Raw genomic sequence first — 20245 nt, forward strand, 5'->3', positions numbered from 1 at the left:
AGTGCGTCACGGCGGCCTTGCTGCGGGCGGCGTTGGGACGGACGTGTCGGGAAGGCCCTGGGACCGCGGAGTCGGGACCTGCTTTGGGGGCATGAGCGGAGGGGACGACGCCGGAGTCGCGAGGTGAGTCCGGCCGCGAAGTGCCCTCGCACCTCAGCGCCGGCCCCGCGAGGGCTAGCGGGCGGGCCCGGGCCGCCGAGCGAGACGGCTGTCCAGGCCCCGCCCCGGATTGTCCTGCCGCTGGCCCGGAAATAACAATCCGGGTATTGACCCTTCGCGGCTGGGAATTCTCGGCCAAGAGTCGGGAAGCCGAGGTTCCAGGCCCGGCCGGCCGTTAGCGTTCGCTTCTAAGCACAAATGCCTTTGCTTGTCCGGTCTTCAGTTGCCCCAGATGACGGTTCCCGGCTTCCAGGGTTGTTGCAATTCAGCCGGGAGGAAAGACGTAAAAGCGATTTTGCAAACTGATATGATCTGCGGGGGTTACTACCATTGCAGACCCAAAGGATTGTGATAGTTACATGCCTTTTTGATCTCTGATTACACTTTTCTGTGCCTCAAAAAGCCCTGTACTGAGCTTTTCCAAATATTGTCTGATTTAAGCCTCGTCACGACTCGAGGCCGGTTGGGGAGGTGGTTAGGATAATTGTGTCCGTTCTGGAAAGGAAGAAGAGACTGAGCTCCGAGTGGAGAAGCCGCCCTTCTTTCATGCTGTAAATATGGGATACTTGTCTTGAGCTAGGCAGAGTACTACAGAATGTTCAAGATGCAGGAGGCCCTGCCCTCTGGGAGTTTACATTCTAGGAGGCAAACAAGATAGAAGAGTCAGTGACACACTGAATTAGCATAATCTGGAAAGAAGAAAATTGGCTGTCATAGAAGCCAACAAGGTGCTGCTTGCTCCTTAGAGAAAGCTTTTAAGGGGAGATCATGACTTACTAATTCACACAGTAACTGGGTGCAAAAATCAGAATTTGAAGCCAAACCTTTTGGCCCCATAACCTACACTCTTCCCATGAAAAATAGAACCTTCCCATAATATTGGTATTATTGCTGTTTTGGGACAAGAGAAAATCAGAAGGTTCCATCATTCAGGTCTCATCTTAGATATCACCTTGAGAGACCTTCTTTCCACTACTTCAGAAGTAGTGGGGTCAAGTCCCCAGATCACCTTGCTTAGTAGTGTTCACAGCACTTATCAGCAGTTACATTTTATTTCTTTGCTTTTGTGTGGCTACTCTTCCAAACACATAAAAACTGTAAGGGCAGAGGCTTTTACTTGCTCACTCATCTGTCCCTGGTTCCTAGAGCCCAGTACTTAGAATATAGAATGCAGCAAAATAAATAAATAAATAAATAAATACCTGTAGAAGGTAGGAGGAAAGCAGGGAGAAGACAAAATGTTTCTTCTCCCTTGTTTCCACTCCATTCTCTCCAGGTAAGAGCTGGGCTTACTCGTTTCTTTATTTTTAATGCAGAGCCCAGGATTTAGCAGTTATTGTGCGACACGTTGCTGAACAGGTTGACCACATGAGTGGGAATACTACCCAGCTGTGGGGTAGATGCCTGCTAGACTCTGTGGGCTGTGCTGAGATGAGTAAGAGGTAATGGCGGTGTTCAGCAGTGTTAGCTGTGTTTGTTACCACACGGCCCCTGCAGCACTGGCCTCTGAGGTGTGTTTGGTTACATTGGACACGTGTTTTCTCTAGCAGGGAGTACTGAATTCAGGCACAACCTGCCATCTTTGGAGCCCTTCGGCCTTTTCATTCTCTGCCACATTATACATTAAGGCTTTCTTTTACATCTGTCATATTTTTGGTTTGATCAGCAACCACAGTTTAATATGGTTTACTATGTATGGTAAGTGTGTTATGTAGCAATGAGGAAACAGAAGCTTAGAGAGAAGTAACTTGCAGCTAGAAATCCCAAAATAAGACACCGGGTCTTACAGCTACACAGTTTTTGTTCTTTCCATTACTATCTCCATCATAATATTCACCTTTTTTCTGTGAGATGAGTCATTTCAGGATCTAAGACTAGTAAGAATTGAAGCTAGCATGAATTGGAAGCTTCCCACATACCATGTATGTTCCTTAATGCACTAGATGTATTAACTCAGTGAATCTGTGCAGCTATAAAAGGTATTATCCCCATTTTACAGATGAGAAAAATGAGACACAGAGTGGTTAATAGTGATGGTAAGTGGTGGATCTGGGATGACTAAGGAGGAAATTAGTTTTTTCTTCCCAGTCTCTCCCAAAATATTAAACATATGAATAGTTAACATTTATTGGCTACTGTGTCAGATGCAGTATGTAATGCTTTCTTATCCGTTATCTTTGGTCTTCACAAAAGTCCTGTAGAATGGGAACTGTCATCTCCACTTATAGCTGAGGAAACATACCTAGAAAGTTCAGGTAACTCACCAAGTCCCAACCTTCATCCAAACCCTGTTCTGAATCCATAGTCTGTGGTCTTGTGGTCTTAAATTCCCTTTATCACCCTCTTTTTGGAAAAAACAAAAACAAAAACAGGTATATATTGTTCTCCCTCATCTATCCCCTTCACTGCCATTAAGACACTGGTAGTTTCCATGACTTATTTTGGGTGACAGTTGAAACGTATCATGTAGTAATAAAACCTTTGGACTCCTGCCCAGTTAGCTTCTGGCTTCAGAAGAGGAAAGCTAGTTTCCACACACAGAACCACACCCCTTTCACCTTAAATGGAAGCTTTTGGGTTCTGGCTGCCAGAGTAGCTGTCCCGAGGGGACTCGTGCTGGAGCCCTGGTTGTGGAATCACTGAAGCCTTTGAAGGACTGCCCAGAGCATGCCCTCCCTGAATAAATGTTTGTTGAGTCAAATTTGAAGTTTCACATGCACACAATGCTGTCCAGGTCCTGCCTGAATATTCACATTTTCTTTAGTATTTCATAGAGATTGATGGAAGCAGAAACCAAAACTCTTCCCCTGGAGAACGCGTCCATCCTTTCAGAGGGCTCCCTACAGGAAGGGCACCGGTTATGGATTGGCAATCTGGACCCCAAAATCACCGAGTAAGTCTCACTCACCTTAATTCATTATCTACAAAATTGGGATGTTTGTGGTGATGATATTCAGAGAATTTGAAGGATACGGGATACATTTTGGCCCTTTTATTCTGTATTAATTATCTTTGAAAGAGATGCGGTGATATTGGCCTGTTGTCACTTTTCTTACATGTGGATTCTTCTCTGCAAGCAAGCAACTTTGGTACCCCTTAAACCATAGCATTTTTTTTTTTTCTTTCTTGCCAAAGATGTTCTGTGTGATATTTGCAACTATTAGATTCCTTGTATCCCGTGACTATGGGCAGTTATTTTCATAGCCAGCTTTGAGCTTCTCTTGTTCCTCAACATGAAGGAACAAGCAGAAGTCTTAGTACCTTTGCAGACAGAGAGCTGCCACTTGACTATAATTCATGTCAAACAGTCATAGGACCTTAGAGGGTCGTAGCTAGAAGTGGTTATAGATCATCCCGGTCCCTTTGATTTTCGTTTGTTCATTAAATGATCTGAGTGTCTGCCTTGTGCCAAATGCCATGCTAGGTGGTATTCCCACTTTAAATCTGAGGAACTTTATCTCAAAGCAATTGAAACCTATAAATAAAATAAAAATTCAGGGCTGTTCCGATTAAAGTGGGGAAGAGTACATCTAGAAGCTCTGGCAACTGCCATCCTTTCTTTGGCAATCACTTGTAGGGCTCCAAGCAGCATACTTGAAAAGTTCTAATATGATGAGCTCTCTTATCTCACAGTAGAAACTGAGGTCCCAGAGACAGAAGTGCCGTCCCCAACCAAGGTCACAAAACCATCAGTAGTTGAGTTGCTCTGACTCCCATCTCTCCATCATGGCCATTATGGTAGGAAAGAATTTCTTAGCAGAGGGAATTGAGAGGTTTTCCCTCCCTCCCATTGTGCGAGTGGGAAAGGTGACTGGACAGTTAAGATTGAGTGAATTGGGCTGTGTGGGGGACGTGGGGTGCCGATATCAGTGCGTAAAGCAGTCCTGGAGCCGATCAGAAGTACTGGAAGTTATGGTGGAAAGTTTAGTTTCTTTCGCCTGCTGAAGCTCAAATTACTATTTGGTCCCTCTAGAAATGATAACGGTATTTAAGAAGTGCTGCCCCCCACCCCCCATATCATGTTATCTTGATGATGGATCCTAGAATATAGACTGAGCGTTTAGTTTGGTTCTCTTCATGATCGATGACTTTGGTGATGAATGTGTGATTCTGTCCAACCTCTCAATTAATGTCTGTTGGTCAGAAAAGTTGCTCCCATGGTCTAAAATTCAAGCTGGGAGAGGAGGCTCCCAAGAGAGGTTTCCATCCCCACCTCTGCTTACCTTCATGGAAATCTGGAGAGTGGAAACACTTCATCGTTTGTCTCCAGTTCCCTGTGATGAGACTCTTGTTCTAATTGTGTCCCTCTACTTGACAGGAGAGTTGAGGTAGACATCTTGCACCTCACTTACGGCCAAAATAGGAGTATGTGAATGTTTTCTTCAGCGAGGGCACTCATAGGAACCCGGGTCAGCTTCCCACTGTAGCCCTGTTCTCTGCATCGCGCCAGAGGTGGCCACAGCCACGGAGCGAGCTGCACACCGACGCCTCGGCGGTCTCCCTGGGGCCTCCCTTGTCTGTCTCACTGGGGCGCATTTACACTGTTTTTCTCCCGTGGGGTCCTTATCTTAAAACATTTTCTTTTTAAACAAGACTTTTAAATAGTAACAAATTTCTTATAACTATCAACCACAACTCACAGTCAGCATGAGATTTACTTGGAGCAAAGCAGCCTGACATTTCAGGTAGGGTAGCTCGTATTTTGTGAACATAAAATTCCTTCCAGTGTTAATCTCTGGATCCTGTTCCTCTCTATTAGGTAACTATGTTCTAGACTAATTACGTAGATATGATAGTGGGCAAACATTGGAGGAGTTTGTGATATAACTTAGGTAAATATTTAGTGCCTGGCTTGAAGTTCATTCTCAGGTATTGTTTGAACCCACCTCTCTGAACTTCTAATGACTCTTGGTAGAAGTCTGCCAGCCACCCTCCAGTTTTCATGATTAAACTGACACCCTCACATCGCTGCCAGTCCCTACTGTCTCACCCTGTTGTGTGCCTGCTCTTTGCCTATTTGTGCTCTTTGTAATTGCAGTAGTGACCATTTTGTAACTATATGATGTCTGAATGTCTAGATGACCCGAGATGAGTAGGTCTTAGACATGTGGGCTCAGGGGAACGGTGCCATACTCCAATTTGTGCTGACAGCACAAACCTCTTTCATTCTATGAAATCCTGAGCCCTCTCAGCTGCATTATACCTCTTATTCCTTATCTATAAAGTGATGATATTAAACTAAACTATCCCCACCAGAGAGGCCCTTTTCAAAGCTATTAAATGTAGGAACATTCTTTTAAATTGCTGTGGGACACTGTCTAACTGTAGGGGTAAAAAGAAGACTTCTAAATACCCTTCCTGATGCCTTCAGCAGAGAAACCAAAAGTTAATGTCACTAGATATTACCAATTTTCCACACTGTGATTACCACAAAGAGTAACACTGACTTCTTCAAATTTAAACCTACTATAGAAAAACAAATTAATTAATTTGCATTTTGCATAAGGAGAAAAATGAGAGGGAACAATGCGAGTAGAAACTCTAAAAGAAGGAGCATTCTAAATGAAGGGCAACCCATAAGTAAAGGTGTAGAAATAGAAATTATAAAGAGTACATGTTACATGTCAGCAGAAAATCAAAAATACCTTTTTGCATACAAGAGATGTTAGTGCTACATGACATGGAAAGTGAGCCCAGAACAGAGCGAATTCCATTCGCTGAAGGGGCCTGTGCAGTCACTCAGACACACCTGAATTTCATGGAGCAGAGTTCACCGTGGGCATCCAGCGGAAAATTCACTTCATTTTAGTAATGTTTTATTAGGGAAATCAGACGCCAGTATACATAGGATGGTATATAGAGACAAAGACTAAAGATGAGTGACTAGGAGAGACAGCTGTGCGCTGCCATGACCTGCCACTGCCACCACTAGAGAGAGACAGTGACCCTGGAGACCTGTGGCTGAGTCTTAGGTGAGGAAGGTGAGTCTAATGTTTCTTGCCTAACAACTGTAAAAAATCATGCCCACGCTGACAGTGGGGTAGCTGGAAAGAGGCAGTTTGGTTGGGGCGGGGGTCACAAGGTCAGTTTTGAGGTTTATTCAGTGAACTGAAAAGCGGCGGAAGCTGTCCGGGTGGGGATGTCCTGAGGACTTCTGGGTGCACCGGAGTGCAGGGACGAGTAGGTGCCTGTGCCTGTGCCTGGGGATACCTGATTCTCGTTAGCCCGTTTCTTATTTTTCCTTCCTTTCCCATGCTGCTTGCTTTTGGTGCCTTGGTTTCCATGAAGTTTTTCCTATTTGCTGTCTTAAATTTGAATCACATGTGATAACAAAAAGCACATAGACCCTAAAAACCGATGGTGTTCATTTCTGTAAGTTTATAAAGAGAATTTTCTCTAAAATTGTGCAGTGAAAATAATCTTAAATGTCATTTCATTGGCTTCCCATTGCCTGCAGCATCAAATTAAAATTCCCTTACTAAGCAAACATCCTTCACAATCTGCCCCCTGCTGCCTTTCCGCCTCTTCTGCCCACACCCACTCTCTCCCAGTGCATCAGACGTCCTCACTTTTATGTCTTCATGTGTGGTGTTCACTCACACTGAGGCGCTCCACTCAGATACACCTTTTCAAGAAGCTTTTCTTCGCCACCACCGTCCTCTTCATGTGTGCGCTCCTGCTCATGCCTGTGCGTGCAGGTTCACCCTGTTTTGTAATTGTGTGATTACAAGTCCACTCGCTGACCAAAACGTGAAGTCCTTGAAGGCAGGGACCTACTTATAGCCATCTGGATAGCTAAGTACTTGATACAGTTCCTGCCACATAGGAGGGTGTGCTTTAGCTCTTCTGTAGACTAGTTCTGTGCCACTAGCCAGCAAGGCTGAGACCCACTTCAGAAAGCACTGGTTAAGTCGCAGAACTACGTGCAGAGCTGGTATACTCATTCTCTAGCTCCTGCGGGCTGCAAGGCCCACGTTTCGTTGAGTGAAGCAGGGCTCTGATGAGTGCTGAGTTCTCCCATACTTCAGCAGCAGATGAAAGTGTTTGCAGATGTGAAAGCAAGATTCTCCAGGCTTTTTTCACTATCAGAGCTTGCAGTCCCCATCTTCAGGAAGCAAAATAGTAAACATTTCATTCCTTTTGTTTCGGTGTTCCGATAATTTCAAGAAATTATCAAACAAGAAAAGAAATGCCGGAGAAGTTGAAAGACACAGACCTAAGCAGATGTTCTTGGAATCTTAAGGTCGCACTTCTGGGCAGAACACATTTGTTAGCTTTTCAAAGAATAATCTGTTGGCTTTTTTTTCCCTGAGTAAATTAAAATTCATTTCCTAGGAAATGCCAATCGCCTTACCTTCCTGCTATTAAGCAGAATGGAGCTAATGAAAAGATGACCAGCTCGCAGTAGCCTTAGATCATTTGGTTTTTTTTTTTTTTAAATGGGTTTGACTCTCCCCCCCCCCCATTCATGGCAACGGGTGCTGCACTGTTGAGGTTTGAATGGGCATAGGAAGTGGGAGCCGCAGCTATGAATTAAAGACTGAGGAACACCCTTCTAGCCCATCTGTCAGTGTTTGAGAGACTCGCCCTAGTTGTAAGATGAAGAAAGATGATGAAGATGAAGTTCAGAAGATGAAGTGAAACCAGAAGTTTGCAATTCAGTTTCCCCCTTTCCCCAGAAGGTCCCCCCTACAGTCTCACTGACAATTCGGGTCTCCTGATGAGGGAGTTGAGAATTTTGAAATGGGTCTACAGAGCAGTTTAATAACCACAATATGCGTTGGGACCCATGCCTCCTGCCCCAATCCAAGACCTGTATTCTGTCTTCTTGCTTCGCTGTGTCAGGCATTTGTTCCAGGATAACGGACTTGCTTGTTAATGTATGTTAGTATCAAATTTAGTATAGCTTATGATCCATCTCATATCTTCTACCTCCCAAAGGAGATTCTTCCTCAAGAATAAAATCTTGATGAGCTTCTTCTAGAAAACAATGTGAATATAAATGGGGCTGTAATGACAGCTTTACTGACTCCCTGTGGGGTAGAATTCCCAGTAATAACAGATTTAGCATGTGGGCTGATACCTTTTTAGTATCACAGGGACAGCATTGTTTAGAGAAAGCCTTGACTCCATTTGAATAGTGCGGAGGATGCCAGGAGGAAGGCCAGAGGAAAAGGAAACGGGAGAACTGTTGGTTTGTCTCACCCTTACATCAGATGACAGGAAGTCAGGATTGAGATTGGCCACAGCAACCTGTTAAGGGCACATCTGTTTGAATAACTTTAAAGCTCTATAGAAACAAGTAAGTTTGAGAGCAAGGACTCTTAAGAGGGCAGGGGAGAACGGCAAGCGAGAGCCGGGAATTAGCCTCCTGCCAGGAGTAAATTTCTTCCTTGGCGTCTGGGTTCTTTATTCGATCATACGCCAAAGTACAAGCTGTGTTAAGGCAACTGAGGATGGTTAACTCTCTGTGGCTGATGATTTGTAGGCTGGCCAGGCCCCTGCCCTGCGCGAGACCAGCCTCAGCCTCCTGTGGTCCCGCATCGTCATCACTGTCACATCATGGGTTGAATCTCCCGGGCCCTCACCGAAGAGCCACTAGCTGTGGCTCAGTTTTGGGCAGAGACGCAAGTGCAGTTTGGGGCTAACAACGACTGACTGAGATGCACTAGGGAAATTTTCCAGTGTTGCTTTGTTTGGTGAATATGTATGTATTTGTTGCTTTGTTTTTGAGAGAGAAGGCTTTGAGTTTGAGAGTATGGGTGTGTATTTCTGATGGAGTTACAGTTACTCACAAATACTATGTCATTGCCAAGAAATTAAAAATAAATAAATCGACACTATTTTTGAGCTTTTCTCCAAAAGGGAAACAAATGGTGCTTGTGGGCCAGACAGCTGTTTGTTAGGTGTGGTTTTTTGTTTGGTGTTTTTGTGCTGGACAGACGCATAGCCATGACAATTCTAGTTCCCATTCCAAATAGAGGCAAACAACTCTGTTTGCCAAATAAACTCACATAGCAGTTCGGAGGAGGGCGGGGGTTGGGGGCATGAGAGTCTATCCCCGGATAAACCATCTCCTGCTTTTATCTTGCACTTCAGCTGAGTGCCCTGCAGACCTTCCAGCGCGTGCTCACGGCTGTTCTTTCTCCACAGATATCACCTCCTCAAGCTCCTCCAGAAGTTCGGCACAGTGAAGCAATTTGACTTTCTCTTTCACAAGTCAGGTGCTTTGGAGGGACAACCTCGAGGGTACTGTTTCGTAAACTTTGAAACTAAGCAGGTAATTGGGTTCTCACGTCACTCTGCGCGTCTCTCACAGTGATTAGAACAGAAGTTCCTTGTGGGCAGGAGCCGTGTCTTGCTGTCTCCCCAGGCCCTGCCTGAGTCTTCAAGGACACCCTCGGACCCAGTGAACGCATGAGCAGCTTTCGGAAACTGCTCTCTCAGGCCGCCGACCTACTTTTCTGACCAGATGCTTGGGTGCCCACATGAAGCCCAGGGCCATCCTCCTCCCTGCTCTGTTTCGTTTTTCCCGTTAGTGGCTGGCCAACAAAGCCGCCTTTTCTTTCAGTAGTTCTGCCCCGTGGTACAGAAGCCTTCCCTCTCTGTGGTGAACCACCCACAAACTCTTTTTGATTTTTTTTAAATGTACCCTTCTTCTCAGTGTCCCAGAACAAATGCATATGGATTTGAATAGACGTAGAGGAAGAGGATATTCAGCTTCAGGCATGCTATATGCATGTATGATCTCATATTAAAATGTAGCCCTTCTAATCGACATGCATTGTTAGGTTGAGTTTGAATGATGTAGGGATACTGCTTAGTACTCTGTAACGTCGTTAGTCATTGTAAAAGCACTACCTCATGTATTATTAATACTTGTATTTGGATGTTTTTCTTATGAAAGAAATACATGCTTAACATAGATTAAAATACAGAGAAGTACATCACCTTGCTGATAAATCACTGTTAATGTTTAGATGCGTATTTTTCTAATTTATTGTGCACATCTGCACACACGTAAGCACATGCACAGTTTGTAATGCACAAACATGTTACCATGCTTACCACTCACAGCATAATAACACTATTCTGTCATCTAGTGTTCATGGAGACAATGCTCTGGTGCTGGTGATCTCACCAGGGTAGCTGTGTGTGTGTGACTGAGTGTATGTATGCGTGTAAAAATCCATAGATGTATACAGCTTGAGTATTTATGCATTTTATGTATACCTTGCCTCTCTATTTAAAAACAAGTCAACATAGTTTTTGATGCCTGCATAGTATTTCACTATATGAATAGGTGCTAAGTTATTTGACCAATCCCAGCTGTTAGTTTATTTAGGTTGTCCCATTGACTTAAAGCACATGCAGTGGTAAATATCTTTATAGCTCTATGTCCAAATTTACTGCATTTCATGGAAATGAAGGATCAACAAAAGCCGTGCATGTTTCCTCTTCATACAACTGCCAGAGATCCTTCAAGAAATGATTTGTCAGAGAGTCTGAGACTGTTTGGGAATGTGCTTGTCCTTACCACTGCTGGGAGTTTTTATTTCCTCTAACTTTTACAAATGTGGTAGGTGATAAGTTGCAAGTCATTAACCTAATTGTTCAAAAATTTCAGAGGGAACTGAAAGAATGCCCCATTAGTCTAGCATTTTAAAAACTCTTACCGTTCCTAAATGAGAGCATGTGTTGAGGATTCTGAAACCAGTGGTCATGTTGGGGCTAGGTGTTGGTTCAGAGACACTGGACTAGCTATCACAAAGCCTGACTTCTGCCTCTGGCCCCTTTATGAACTCTGTGCAAGTCTCTTAGCCTTTTCTGGCTTCAGTGTTCATTTAAAAAAGGGATTAAAAATATACCTTCTCGGGCCCTCCCTGGTGGCACAGCAGGTTAAAGCACAGCACTGAGAAGCTAAAGCCACTTCCTCATGAGTTCGATTCCCGCCTGCCCCGGAGGTGACCACATGGCGCGGCAGACCTCTCCTGACCCGCCCGCTGCTCCCCTCAGCAGTGTACTTCGTCGATCTGCCTGTTCTGCTCCCCACTCTGTCTCTGGTGAAGCCTCTCGCCGCCCCTGAGCCTCTGGCCTGTACCCCAGTTCTGTATGAACAAATAAATAAATCTTAAAAAAAAATATATATATACACCTTCTCTTTACCTTATAGGAAATTGAGGGAATAGACGAGGGCACATATGAAAACACCAGTGGCATTTCAGAATATTGTTGAATATACGGTCTTTGAAATAACATACAAAGATAGAAATTTATTTTTAAAACATTTGTGCCCTGCTGGCATCTGATTACTGCTGAAACTACAGAATGTGTGGAGTATGCCCCGAAAGTGCTAATTCATCCCGTGGAACTTAGCATAAGAATAACTTTATCCCTCTCACTTGGTTTGCAGTCGTGAGGCAGGGATGCCAGCAGCTTCACCAGTGTCAGACACATAGTGGGTACTCAGTTTGTTGAATGTCATGGTGGCAGATTCACAGAAGTAAGAGATTTCTGAATTGGAGTGCTGCTGGGTTACACTGCAGTCTCACATAGACGCTCCTTATTCCTCTTCCTGTTCCTTAAGGGCTTCTTCACCCCCAGCCACCGGGGGCTCCACTTGGCTGACTGCCTCCTGGATACACATGGAGCAGAAAAGGCTTGGCAGGATGGAAAAGTACAGCCAGGTTTCCTGGGAAGGCCCTAGAGTGACTGTTATCCCGCTTCAGGAATTCCTTTCAACCCGTGGCTCCTGTGTCTGATGGGGAAAGGTCAGGGAGTTTTTGGCCCTGGAAACCAGGTGCACAGATTGGCTCACACAGATACCTTGCTCGCAGTCTCTTTGACTCACTCCTGCTTTTTCCGGTCTGGTTTCCTTCACTCCCGTATCCTCTGAAGCCACTACTGTTTCTTACTTTGACTCTAGGGAGTCTAAGCTCTAGTCCAGGGTACAGTTCTAGGGTCCCTGGGTGGAATACAATTTCTTGACACAGGAAGTGCTACCCTAATCACTTCGTGTAAAAAGGTATCACCTAAGAAAAACAGTGCCTTTGGCTCACTGGCTGAGTGCTTGCCATGTGCTCTGAGCCTCACCTGTGCTTTCTGAATCCTCACACGTACCAGAGCGGCACAAGTTGGAGTGTCCCCATTTTCCAGGTGAAAAGGCTGCTATTCAGAGAGACTGGTCTCCCCCGTAGTTCACTGCCAGTCAGTGACAGCAGGATGTGAATTTCTGTTCGACTTAAAAACTCTTATCCTTCTGGTTATTCACCTTTTCTTACTGTAAGCCCTGTTTGCCAGTTGTTTACCAGAAGTTGGTTGAAAATTCCCCCCCGAAAAGCTATGAGGGCATTGGAGAATATGTTTGTCCAGCTAGCCCTTGTTTATTTCATTGACATCTGTCTCTTTCCTGGGCAGGAAGCGGAACAAGCTATCCAGTGTCTCAATGGCAAGCTGGCTCTGTCCAAGAAGCTTGTGGTGCGGTGGGCGCATGCTCAGGTCAAGGTGAGTCTGGGGGACTAGACGGGCGATGTCAAGCTCATGCTGAATGAGACTCCCGAAAGACGGTTGTCCACTTCCCCCTTTGCATCTCAGTCTCTTCACATCTGGAACAGCCAGCTTAGGTCTCCTACTTGTATTTACCATGTGTTTTGCCAGATTTTTCTTTTGAGAAACATCTCAGGAGGGATTAAGTTCCTTGGTTGTTTGTCTCCACATACCCACAGATTCTGTTTTTGATTGATTTTTCCATGTGGCTGATGTGTATACGCAGACCGCTCTCTCTCTCTTTTTTTGTTTTGGTGTGGGGGTTGTTCTTTGGAGGAAAAAAATGTATTTTTAAAATTAGTTGCTCTAGGCATTATTAGACTCTTCCCAGCCTCTCAATTCTGTGGAGGGTTTGAATATGTTTATTCTAAATGCTTGGGAAACGCGTAGTGTGTATGCGTGCTTAAAGCAATGGCGACTCCTGACATCAGAGATTCTGAGGGCTGTTTGTGGAGCCTGCAGCGCCTGTGTTGTCTCCAGTGCCTGCAAAGTGGCAAACTGCCTTCTTCAGCTTGTAGTTGGCCTCTTGGGAGAATGCACTGGAAAAACTATGACCATTAAAAAAGTGAGTGACGTGGTGTTATACCCAGCACAGAGGTGACGTGTGTGGACTGGAGCAGCCCCGGACGCTGGTTCTCTTCCTGCTGTGGCGGGGCTTTACCAGACCTACCCGGGAAAAGCTCTGCAGCCGTTCAGATGGGCGCTTCGACCTTAGTAAGAGGAGCTTGCGCAGAAGCTCTGCCCAGCACACTTTCCAGTAAACACTTAGGAAAATGAAACACTGACCCTCAGCATCTAAGCCGAGCAGGCACTGGCTCTTTATGAGTGGCCAGGTAATCACAGAGCCTTCCCAATTTCTAGGACACTGCCTTAAAGTAGAAGCAACAAGGAGAATTACTAAATGTGTTTTTACTCAAAAGGAAATCAACTCTCCTTTGCCACACTGGCTGTCATGTTCTTGCTGTGCATCTCACTGAGGAAACTTGCAGGAAAAATCACCCTCCTTCCAGGCTCTCAGGAGGGAGCTGCCATTCTCTCCTACAAGTCTTTTTGACCAGCGTCTTTTGCCTCATTTAATATTATATTTACTTTATTTATATATAAAATATATTTTGCACTTATTTATTACAGTGATCGCCAGGACATCAAATTAAACAGTTCTTTTATAGTAGAATACTGTCAGTTATCAGTGGCTGAAAGCTTTCACTACTGCTATTCTCCACTCCGGCCTGTCAAGACTTGATTGTTACCCTTGGTCCTTGTAAGAGTCTAACAGAATTCTAGCAAAGTGTTTTGGATAAAGCAAAATAAACATTGTAAGAGGTGATAGATGATAGTGAAAATAAGCATGTAAGGGGGAAGTCCTGCTGCGTATTTATTTGTACACTGGTGAATTTGGAAGTTGAAGTGATTTCCCTGCAGATTAAGGAAGGCTTTTGATTAAGTGGGAAGCTTCTTCTAAACTTCTTTTTCTGAATGTATAGGCCAAATCTGGAGTTTTGCACCACCCCCAACTTAGAGCAGTCCTAAAGTGTCTGTAAATACGCTCGCAGTAGGTTGTGGGGCTGCACTTTCTGGATCCGGCGCTATGGCAGTGTGCCGCTTTTCACTCAGGTGAAGTAGTTTACCTTTTCTTATTTTCAGAGATACGATCATAACAAGAATGACAAGATCCTTCCAATCAGTCTGGAGCCGTCCTCAAGTACTGAGCCCGCTCAGTCCAATCTAAGGTAAGGTGGGAATTGAGCCATTTCTCGCAGAACTTCATTCCTAAATCTAGTAAGTCTTCAGGCTCTTGACTTAGAATAGAATCCACTAAGTAATGGATGTAGTCACTTCTGACATGTGGAGAGAGAGGTGTTCAGTTAATCCAGAATGCGTCCGTTCCCTGTCCTGCCCCCAAGACCATTTGTAGGTCTGCTCATGCAGAACGGCTGGACGTGCCGTGCAGCGGCCCCCAGTAGCCATCCCGCCGCGCATGGGCCACGGCGCTAAGTCATGCGCGGCCCTCCCCTGGCGCCAGGCGTTTCAAAGCGGACTCGAGTCTCTTTGGATTTGTCATTATACACCAATTCCTCTCCTAGTCTGAATTTCTTAATGCAAAATTTCAGTTTGCAGCACTTTAATTCTGTGTATGATTTCAGCAGCTATAACAGTTTTGGTTCTAATATATACAAATGAGCAGTTACTTCTTTGGAGTTAATTCAAAACAGAAGGAACTATGGGTTGGGTAGATAAAGGGGAAGTTGAATGGATGTTTGAGCAGAATAGAGGGTTTTGGTTTTTAGGGGTTTTTTTTGTTTTACATTCCTCAGGAGAAAATTAAATGATAGGATGTTTTGAGCTGTCTGTGAAGCAGGCACCTTGCTAAGTACTCTGCATGCTCCTTGTCATTTGATCATCATAAAAATACTATTACACTCATTCTTCATATGAGAAAACTGAAGCTTAAGAGGTGAAATTTCTTGGCCAAGATGACACAGGCAGCCAAGGCCAGAATCCAGATTCAAAGCCAGGGCTATTGTGCATCAGTCTTCTAGTTCCTGCTTCCGAAGGGGCGAGCTGGGCTGTAAGTGCAAGAGTCTGGTTCTACAGCCTGTCCGGGGGGTGGACGGGGAGGGAAGAAATCAGCTCTCAGCTACAGACTCAGGAGAGCTGAGCCTATTTGCTGGAGGGACAGAGAGGAACAAGAAAAATCCCCTTGTGTATGATCTGGACCAACAGAACAGAGCGACTCATTAAATTGCAAGCAGCCATAATCCTGGTAAGTTTTTAGGAGTGATAAACTGGGAAATTTAAATTTTATTTTATAGTTCATCAAATTTAACGTCATTGATATTTCTTAGTTTTGTGCTGCTTTATCGCTTTGTAGTCCTGGAAATTGTTTTTTAATTAGAATGACTTCTGTGGATTCACTGGGAACTTTAGTCCACTGTGCTGTTTTCCCTGTAACAGGAACCTTTTGATCCTAGATTGGTTTTCATAAGTCAAACTTCACTTACATTGTTTCTAAACCTGGCAATAATCTTGTCAGGTTGCCACACAAAAAGGATGATGCCTTCATGCTTGGTGACTTTCATGTTTCTTCACTTCTGTGTTTGCTCTTTTAACAGATAGGCTGGTGTTTCCAATTTATTTTTTAATTTAGAGAACCTTAATTTGTAACTTTATTATCTCTGGCTCACTAGACAAGGGTGTTTTTCTGTGACTTAGGCAGACGAATGGGGGGCTGGCCAGAGGTGTGGGGTGCATCTGGTCGCGCCTCATTGTTCACTTCTACTGTAACTTAATTTCTTTTCATCTTACATTGCCCATGTAAAACTGAGTATTTGCAACAGATGTGTATACTTTTTTTTATTTTAAAGATTTATTTATTTATGCATACAGAGCTGGGGTACAGGCCAGAGTTGGAGGGTGGTGAGAGGATTCACCTGAGACAGAGCAGGGAGCAAAACAGGCCAACTGATGAAGTACACTGCTGAGGGGAGCAGTGGGCGGGTCAGGAGAGGTCTGCCGCACCCTGTGGGTCACCTCCCGGGCGGGAATTGAACTCATGCTGCAGTGTCTTTAGCTTCTCAGTGCTGTGCTTTAACCCGCTGCGCCACCAGGGAGGGCCAGATGTGTGTACTTTTGTCGCTATTCTCTTGCATGTTTCTCGGGGTCCCTGACTATAGACTATTGACAGCATCAAAAAGGGGGACTAACGGGGCCCATGGGCCAGAAACAGTCTCTGCCTGAAACCTGTGCATTCTGGCCCCCGTAGCAATGTGCTTGGCAGGAGGGAGCTCCTCTCAGCTTCCCCTGTCTCACCCTGCTGCCTCGTACAGGCCGCTCAGCTTCCTACCAGCATGAGGCTTGGCTCCACAGCTTGTTGGTTGTACAAACCTAGAGTCGATCGCTACCTCTACATCCATGTCTTCATCTGTCAATTGTGGGTGATGACCCTTACCAGTTATTGCAAGGATTAGAAAATGTAAGTGAGGCGCTAGGCACAGTGCCCAGCTCTTAAAGCACCCTATAAATGTTGGCCTGTGTAAACACATGTGTGTCAGCAAAAGACAGAATACAGGATTTCCAGGGTGTTTTTGCCATTATTCTCCAGTGATTCGAAGGGTGGTACAGTGAAAAATGAACAGCACAGGCTTTGGGGTCAGAGTGAATTGAGGTCTCCGACGCACCCCTTACTACTGTGTGCTGTATGTGTGGGCAGGTTCGCCTTTCTGTCCTCAGGTCCTTTGCTGCAGAAAAGGAGTACAGCCTCGCTTACTTTGTTGCTTTCAGCCCTGCATCATTTTTCCCCTCGGTTTATTAAGTTACGGTAAAATACACTGTCTTAACCACTTTGAGCGTACCGCTCAGTGATACTCAGTGTGCTCGTGTTGTCCAGCACCACTGCTCCCCACCTCTGGTGCGCGTTGCCTTGTAAGGCTGAAAGGCTGTGCCTGGGAAACAGCTCCACACTCCTCCCTGCCCAGCCGAGGCGCCATCTCTCAACCTTCTATCTCCGGGGTTTTGACTACTCTTAGAATCTCATCTGAGTGAAATCATGCAGTGTGTGTCCTGTGACAGACTGTTGTCCTCGTGTTTCATCCATGTGTAGCATGTCAGAATTTCCATCCTTTTTAAGGCTTTTAAAATGTGACAGACTGTTTTGCTTACGCACTCACCCATTACTGACACATGCTGTGAACACGGGTGTGCAGGTCTCTAGACTCTGCCTTTGACGCCTACATGAGTTACTTTTGAGTGCCACTATCTGCCAGGCAAAATGTGAACTCTTCCACAGTGCTTGGACTTGCAGCGGAAACTTCATGCTGGCCTGTGTTGCTTAATTACATGGGTCGAGGCAGCACAGAGACCATGGCCCTGGCCCCAGTAGGCTGACCGCTGTCCTAGGCACGTGGGGGCCACGCCACCCGAGGTTGTGCACGCACAGTGTGTCCTCGCGGCCATGAAATCGCCTGCCTGCGCGTTTCGTGGAGCAGGTCCCTGTCGTTAAGCAGCACACAAAATGTTTGAGTGTTCGTATTTGAAGCTCTGTTGCTGCTTTGGTGTGCTTAAGAGGCACGACAAAGGTGAAAAACACAAGTGTTTATTTTCTGAACGCAACAGGCACACTCTGATCCTTTGCCCTCCTTTTTCCAGCGTCACTGCAAAAATAAAAGCCATTGAAGCAAAGCTGAAGATGATGGCAGAAAACCCTGATGCAGCGTATCCAGCAGCGCCTGTCTACTCCTACTTTAAGCCGCCAGATAAAAAAAGGACTACTCCTTATTCCAGAGCCGCTTGGAAGTCTCGAAGATGATGGTTATGAGTTACTGTTGCAGCAAAAGCGAATTGATCTTCACACCCAAACCCTCTGCCTTGTACTTTGTAGATGTGAACGGTACTACCAGCAGCACAATCACGTGTTAGAGCTTGGCGACATGACCTTTTTGGAAGTTCTTATGGGTGTTTCTTCCCTGAAGTGTGTGTGGAGTTGAGCATCTTCCAGAATAAATAGGCTTGTATCCAAAATTGTGATTTGAACACTGGGATGCTCTAGCTGGCTGGTTTGTTTGGATTTGTAACTCCAGAAACACTATACAGTGCCAGAGAGAAAGGCAAACAAAAAAATGTTATTATTTACATCAGGAAACTAAATTTATTAACATCCGTCTTTTAAAAAAATAGACCATTTTTCTGTGCTCAAGTGTCTTTACAACATATAAAAAAGAGAGATGGAGGGAAGTGCAAGATGAATCGTGTTTGGAGCTGTTGTTCCAGAATTTACCATAGAAATCCCTCCAATTGGACTAAAAAAGAGAACGTTCTTGGCAAATCCAGGCTGGTCCTTTGAGCAAATGTGGTAATCTGTTTAAGAATCATGCTTATTGATTCAAAATCCCAACTAGGAAAACGTGGTGTGTCTCTCAAACTGTTTGTGTCAATAAAACTGTAGAATCAAAATTAGCATTTTATACCACGACAGAAGATCTATTTGGAATCCCAGTTTTCACTTTATAGTGGTCATTTTTTAAAAAAATCTAAATAATCTTGCCTTCTATAATACCAAAAGTTATTAATGTGGGCTTTTAAAACTACTTACTGCATGAAATTGTTTTATAGCATGAGAATGTTCTATTTGGAATTGTCATGGCCAATCTAAATAGAAAAGCAAATTTCTTTTGAAAACCTAGATGTTTGCCACATCGATTGCTGTCACACAGACTATTCTCTAACCATTGTGTAGGGATCTGAGTAGAAGCTGAGCTGCGTTGGGCAGTGAGGAGAGGCTCAGAGGGACAGGCGCTGCTCTGGCACCGAGAGTGTGATGACCTCATGGCTGATGTGGGTTTACAAGGACTTTAAGTGACCCTTCATTCTTAGAAGTACTTCCCCCCAGATAGATTTTGCTACTTGGGACATTCTAAATGTAACAGTAAAGAGGTAAAACGAGTCAGCAGATTCGGGAGTTTCTGTGTCAGCACATTTGGTCACCTTGGTCCGAGGTGCATGGACTTCCATTAGGCAGCACTTTGCTGCCCTCCCTGGGCAGTCTCTCCCTTAGCTCAGGGGCCGTCCTTCACCATCAGACTACCCTCCGCTACCTTTCCTAGTAGAGGAAACTTTCATCAAAGGAGCTTAATTTAAGTCTTCCTGTGAGTGTAAGTTTGAGACACTTGAACAAAACCACCGCCTAGTGAGGCTTCAGAATTTACAGAACCAGGTCAAAGAAATTCGTACATCTTTCCCAAGGTAAATCTTTTTAGATCTCTTTAGATATTCAGTACATTCTCTTTAGATCTTAGTGATGTCTATAATAAAAGTAACTCTTCTTCCATTTGGGGGATAGTTCAGGGAAGGTGGGAGCATTATCTCCCATTTTTCTGGTGACTTCTTAGAGTATAGAATTCACCATTTTATCCTTAAGTCCTCAAAGGGTTATGGTGGAGTAGGGCTTCCTTAAAGCAAATAGTCTTCTATTTTTAATAGGAATTTAGAAAATACTTAACTTTGAATTACATAGAGTTGTTTCCTTTAGAAACCAGAGCTATTTATTTGTATTTAAAGCAATGTTTATTATTTGTACCAGTTCTTACTCTTCTGTGTGAATAAATGCAAGACCGTGTCCGTGTGATCATGTCCTCGTCCATTCCTGGAGTAAAGACTACAGCTCTCCGATAGGCCTGTTTGCACTCAGGACCTGGACTGTGTCCTGGTGGTGCTGTTTCTGAGATCCGCCTCGGCAGAAGGTTCTGGCTAGAGGAGGCCTCAGAGGCTGTGTGCTCCGCCCTCTCTGCCCGCTAATTCTGTTGTTAGACGTGAGAAGGAGGCTAACTTCTCACTGTACATCTTAATTATTTGAAAAGAAGTTGTCAAGGGAAGGTTCTGAAAGTACAGTGTCTCTTTTAAAGAAGCAGTTTTAAAGGGATAGATGTGCTGAAAGCAGTCTGATGAAAATTTGTGAAATACAGGTGCTTGCCTGGTCCACTCTTACAAAGCTATCTGTACTTTGCTTACTGTTCCTGCTAAAACTCTGCCACTTGTCATTTTGATC

The 20245-nt window shown here is 44.6% G+C and overlaps 1 protein-coding gene across 2 annotated transcripts; it reads left to right on the forward strand.

Moving 5' to 3' along the window:
• The first annotated feature begins 24 nt into the window (after window positions 1-24).
• On the forward strand, window positions 25-19816 carry RBM18 (RNA binding motif protein 18). 2 transcript variants are annotated; one of them, XM_004677374.2, is made up of 6 exons: window positions 25-123; window positions 2924-3052; window positions 9313-9439; window positions 12577-12663; window positions 14350-14435; window positions 17851-19816. In XM_004677374.2, the coding sequence occupies exons 2-6, from the start codon at window positions 2940-2942 to the stop codon at window positions 18008-18010; spliced, it is 573 nt and encodes a 190-aa protein (XP_004677431.1). In that variant the 5' UTR covers window positions 25-123; window positions 2924-2939; the 3' UTR covers window positions 18011-19816. The 2 variants fall into 2 exon arrangements, with proteins under 2 accessions (XP_004677431.1, XP_012577008.1); XM_012721554.1 differs by having other exon boundaries at window positions 35-123; window positions 2934-3052.
• Window positions 19817-20245: the final 429 nt, after the last annotated feature.

This window comes from Condylura cristata, unplaced genomic scaffold, assembly GCF_000260355.1.
Source record: "Condylura cristata isolate star-nosed mole 26May11 unplaced genomic scaffold, ConCri1.0 scaffold00006, whole genome shotgun sequence".
In the NCBI taxonomy this organism is placed as follows: domain Eukaryota; kingdom Metazoa; phylum Chordata; class Mammalia; order Eulipotyphla; family Talpidae; genus Condylura; species Condylura cristata.

Bases quoted from the DNA above. Each gene is read 5' to 3' on its own strand.
- RBM18 (XM_004677374.2), top strand. From the start codon at position 2,940: ATGGAAGCAGAAACCAAAACTCTTCCCCTGGAGAACGCGTCCATCCTT. The intron at 12,664-14,349 runs GTGAGTCTGGGG...TCTTATTTTCAG, and splicing joins GGGCGCATGCTCAGGTCAAG to AGATACGATCATAACAAGAA. The intron at 14,436-17,850 runs GTAAGGTGGGAA...TCCTTTTTCCAG, and splicing joins CCCGCTCAGTCCAATCTAAG to CGTCACTGCAAAAATAAAAG.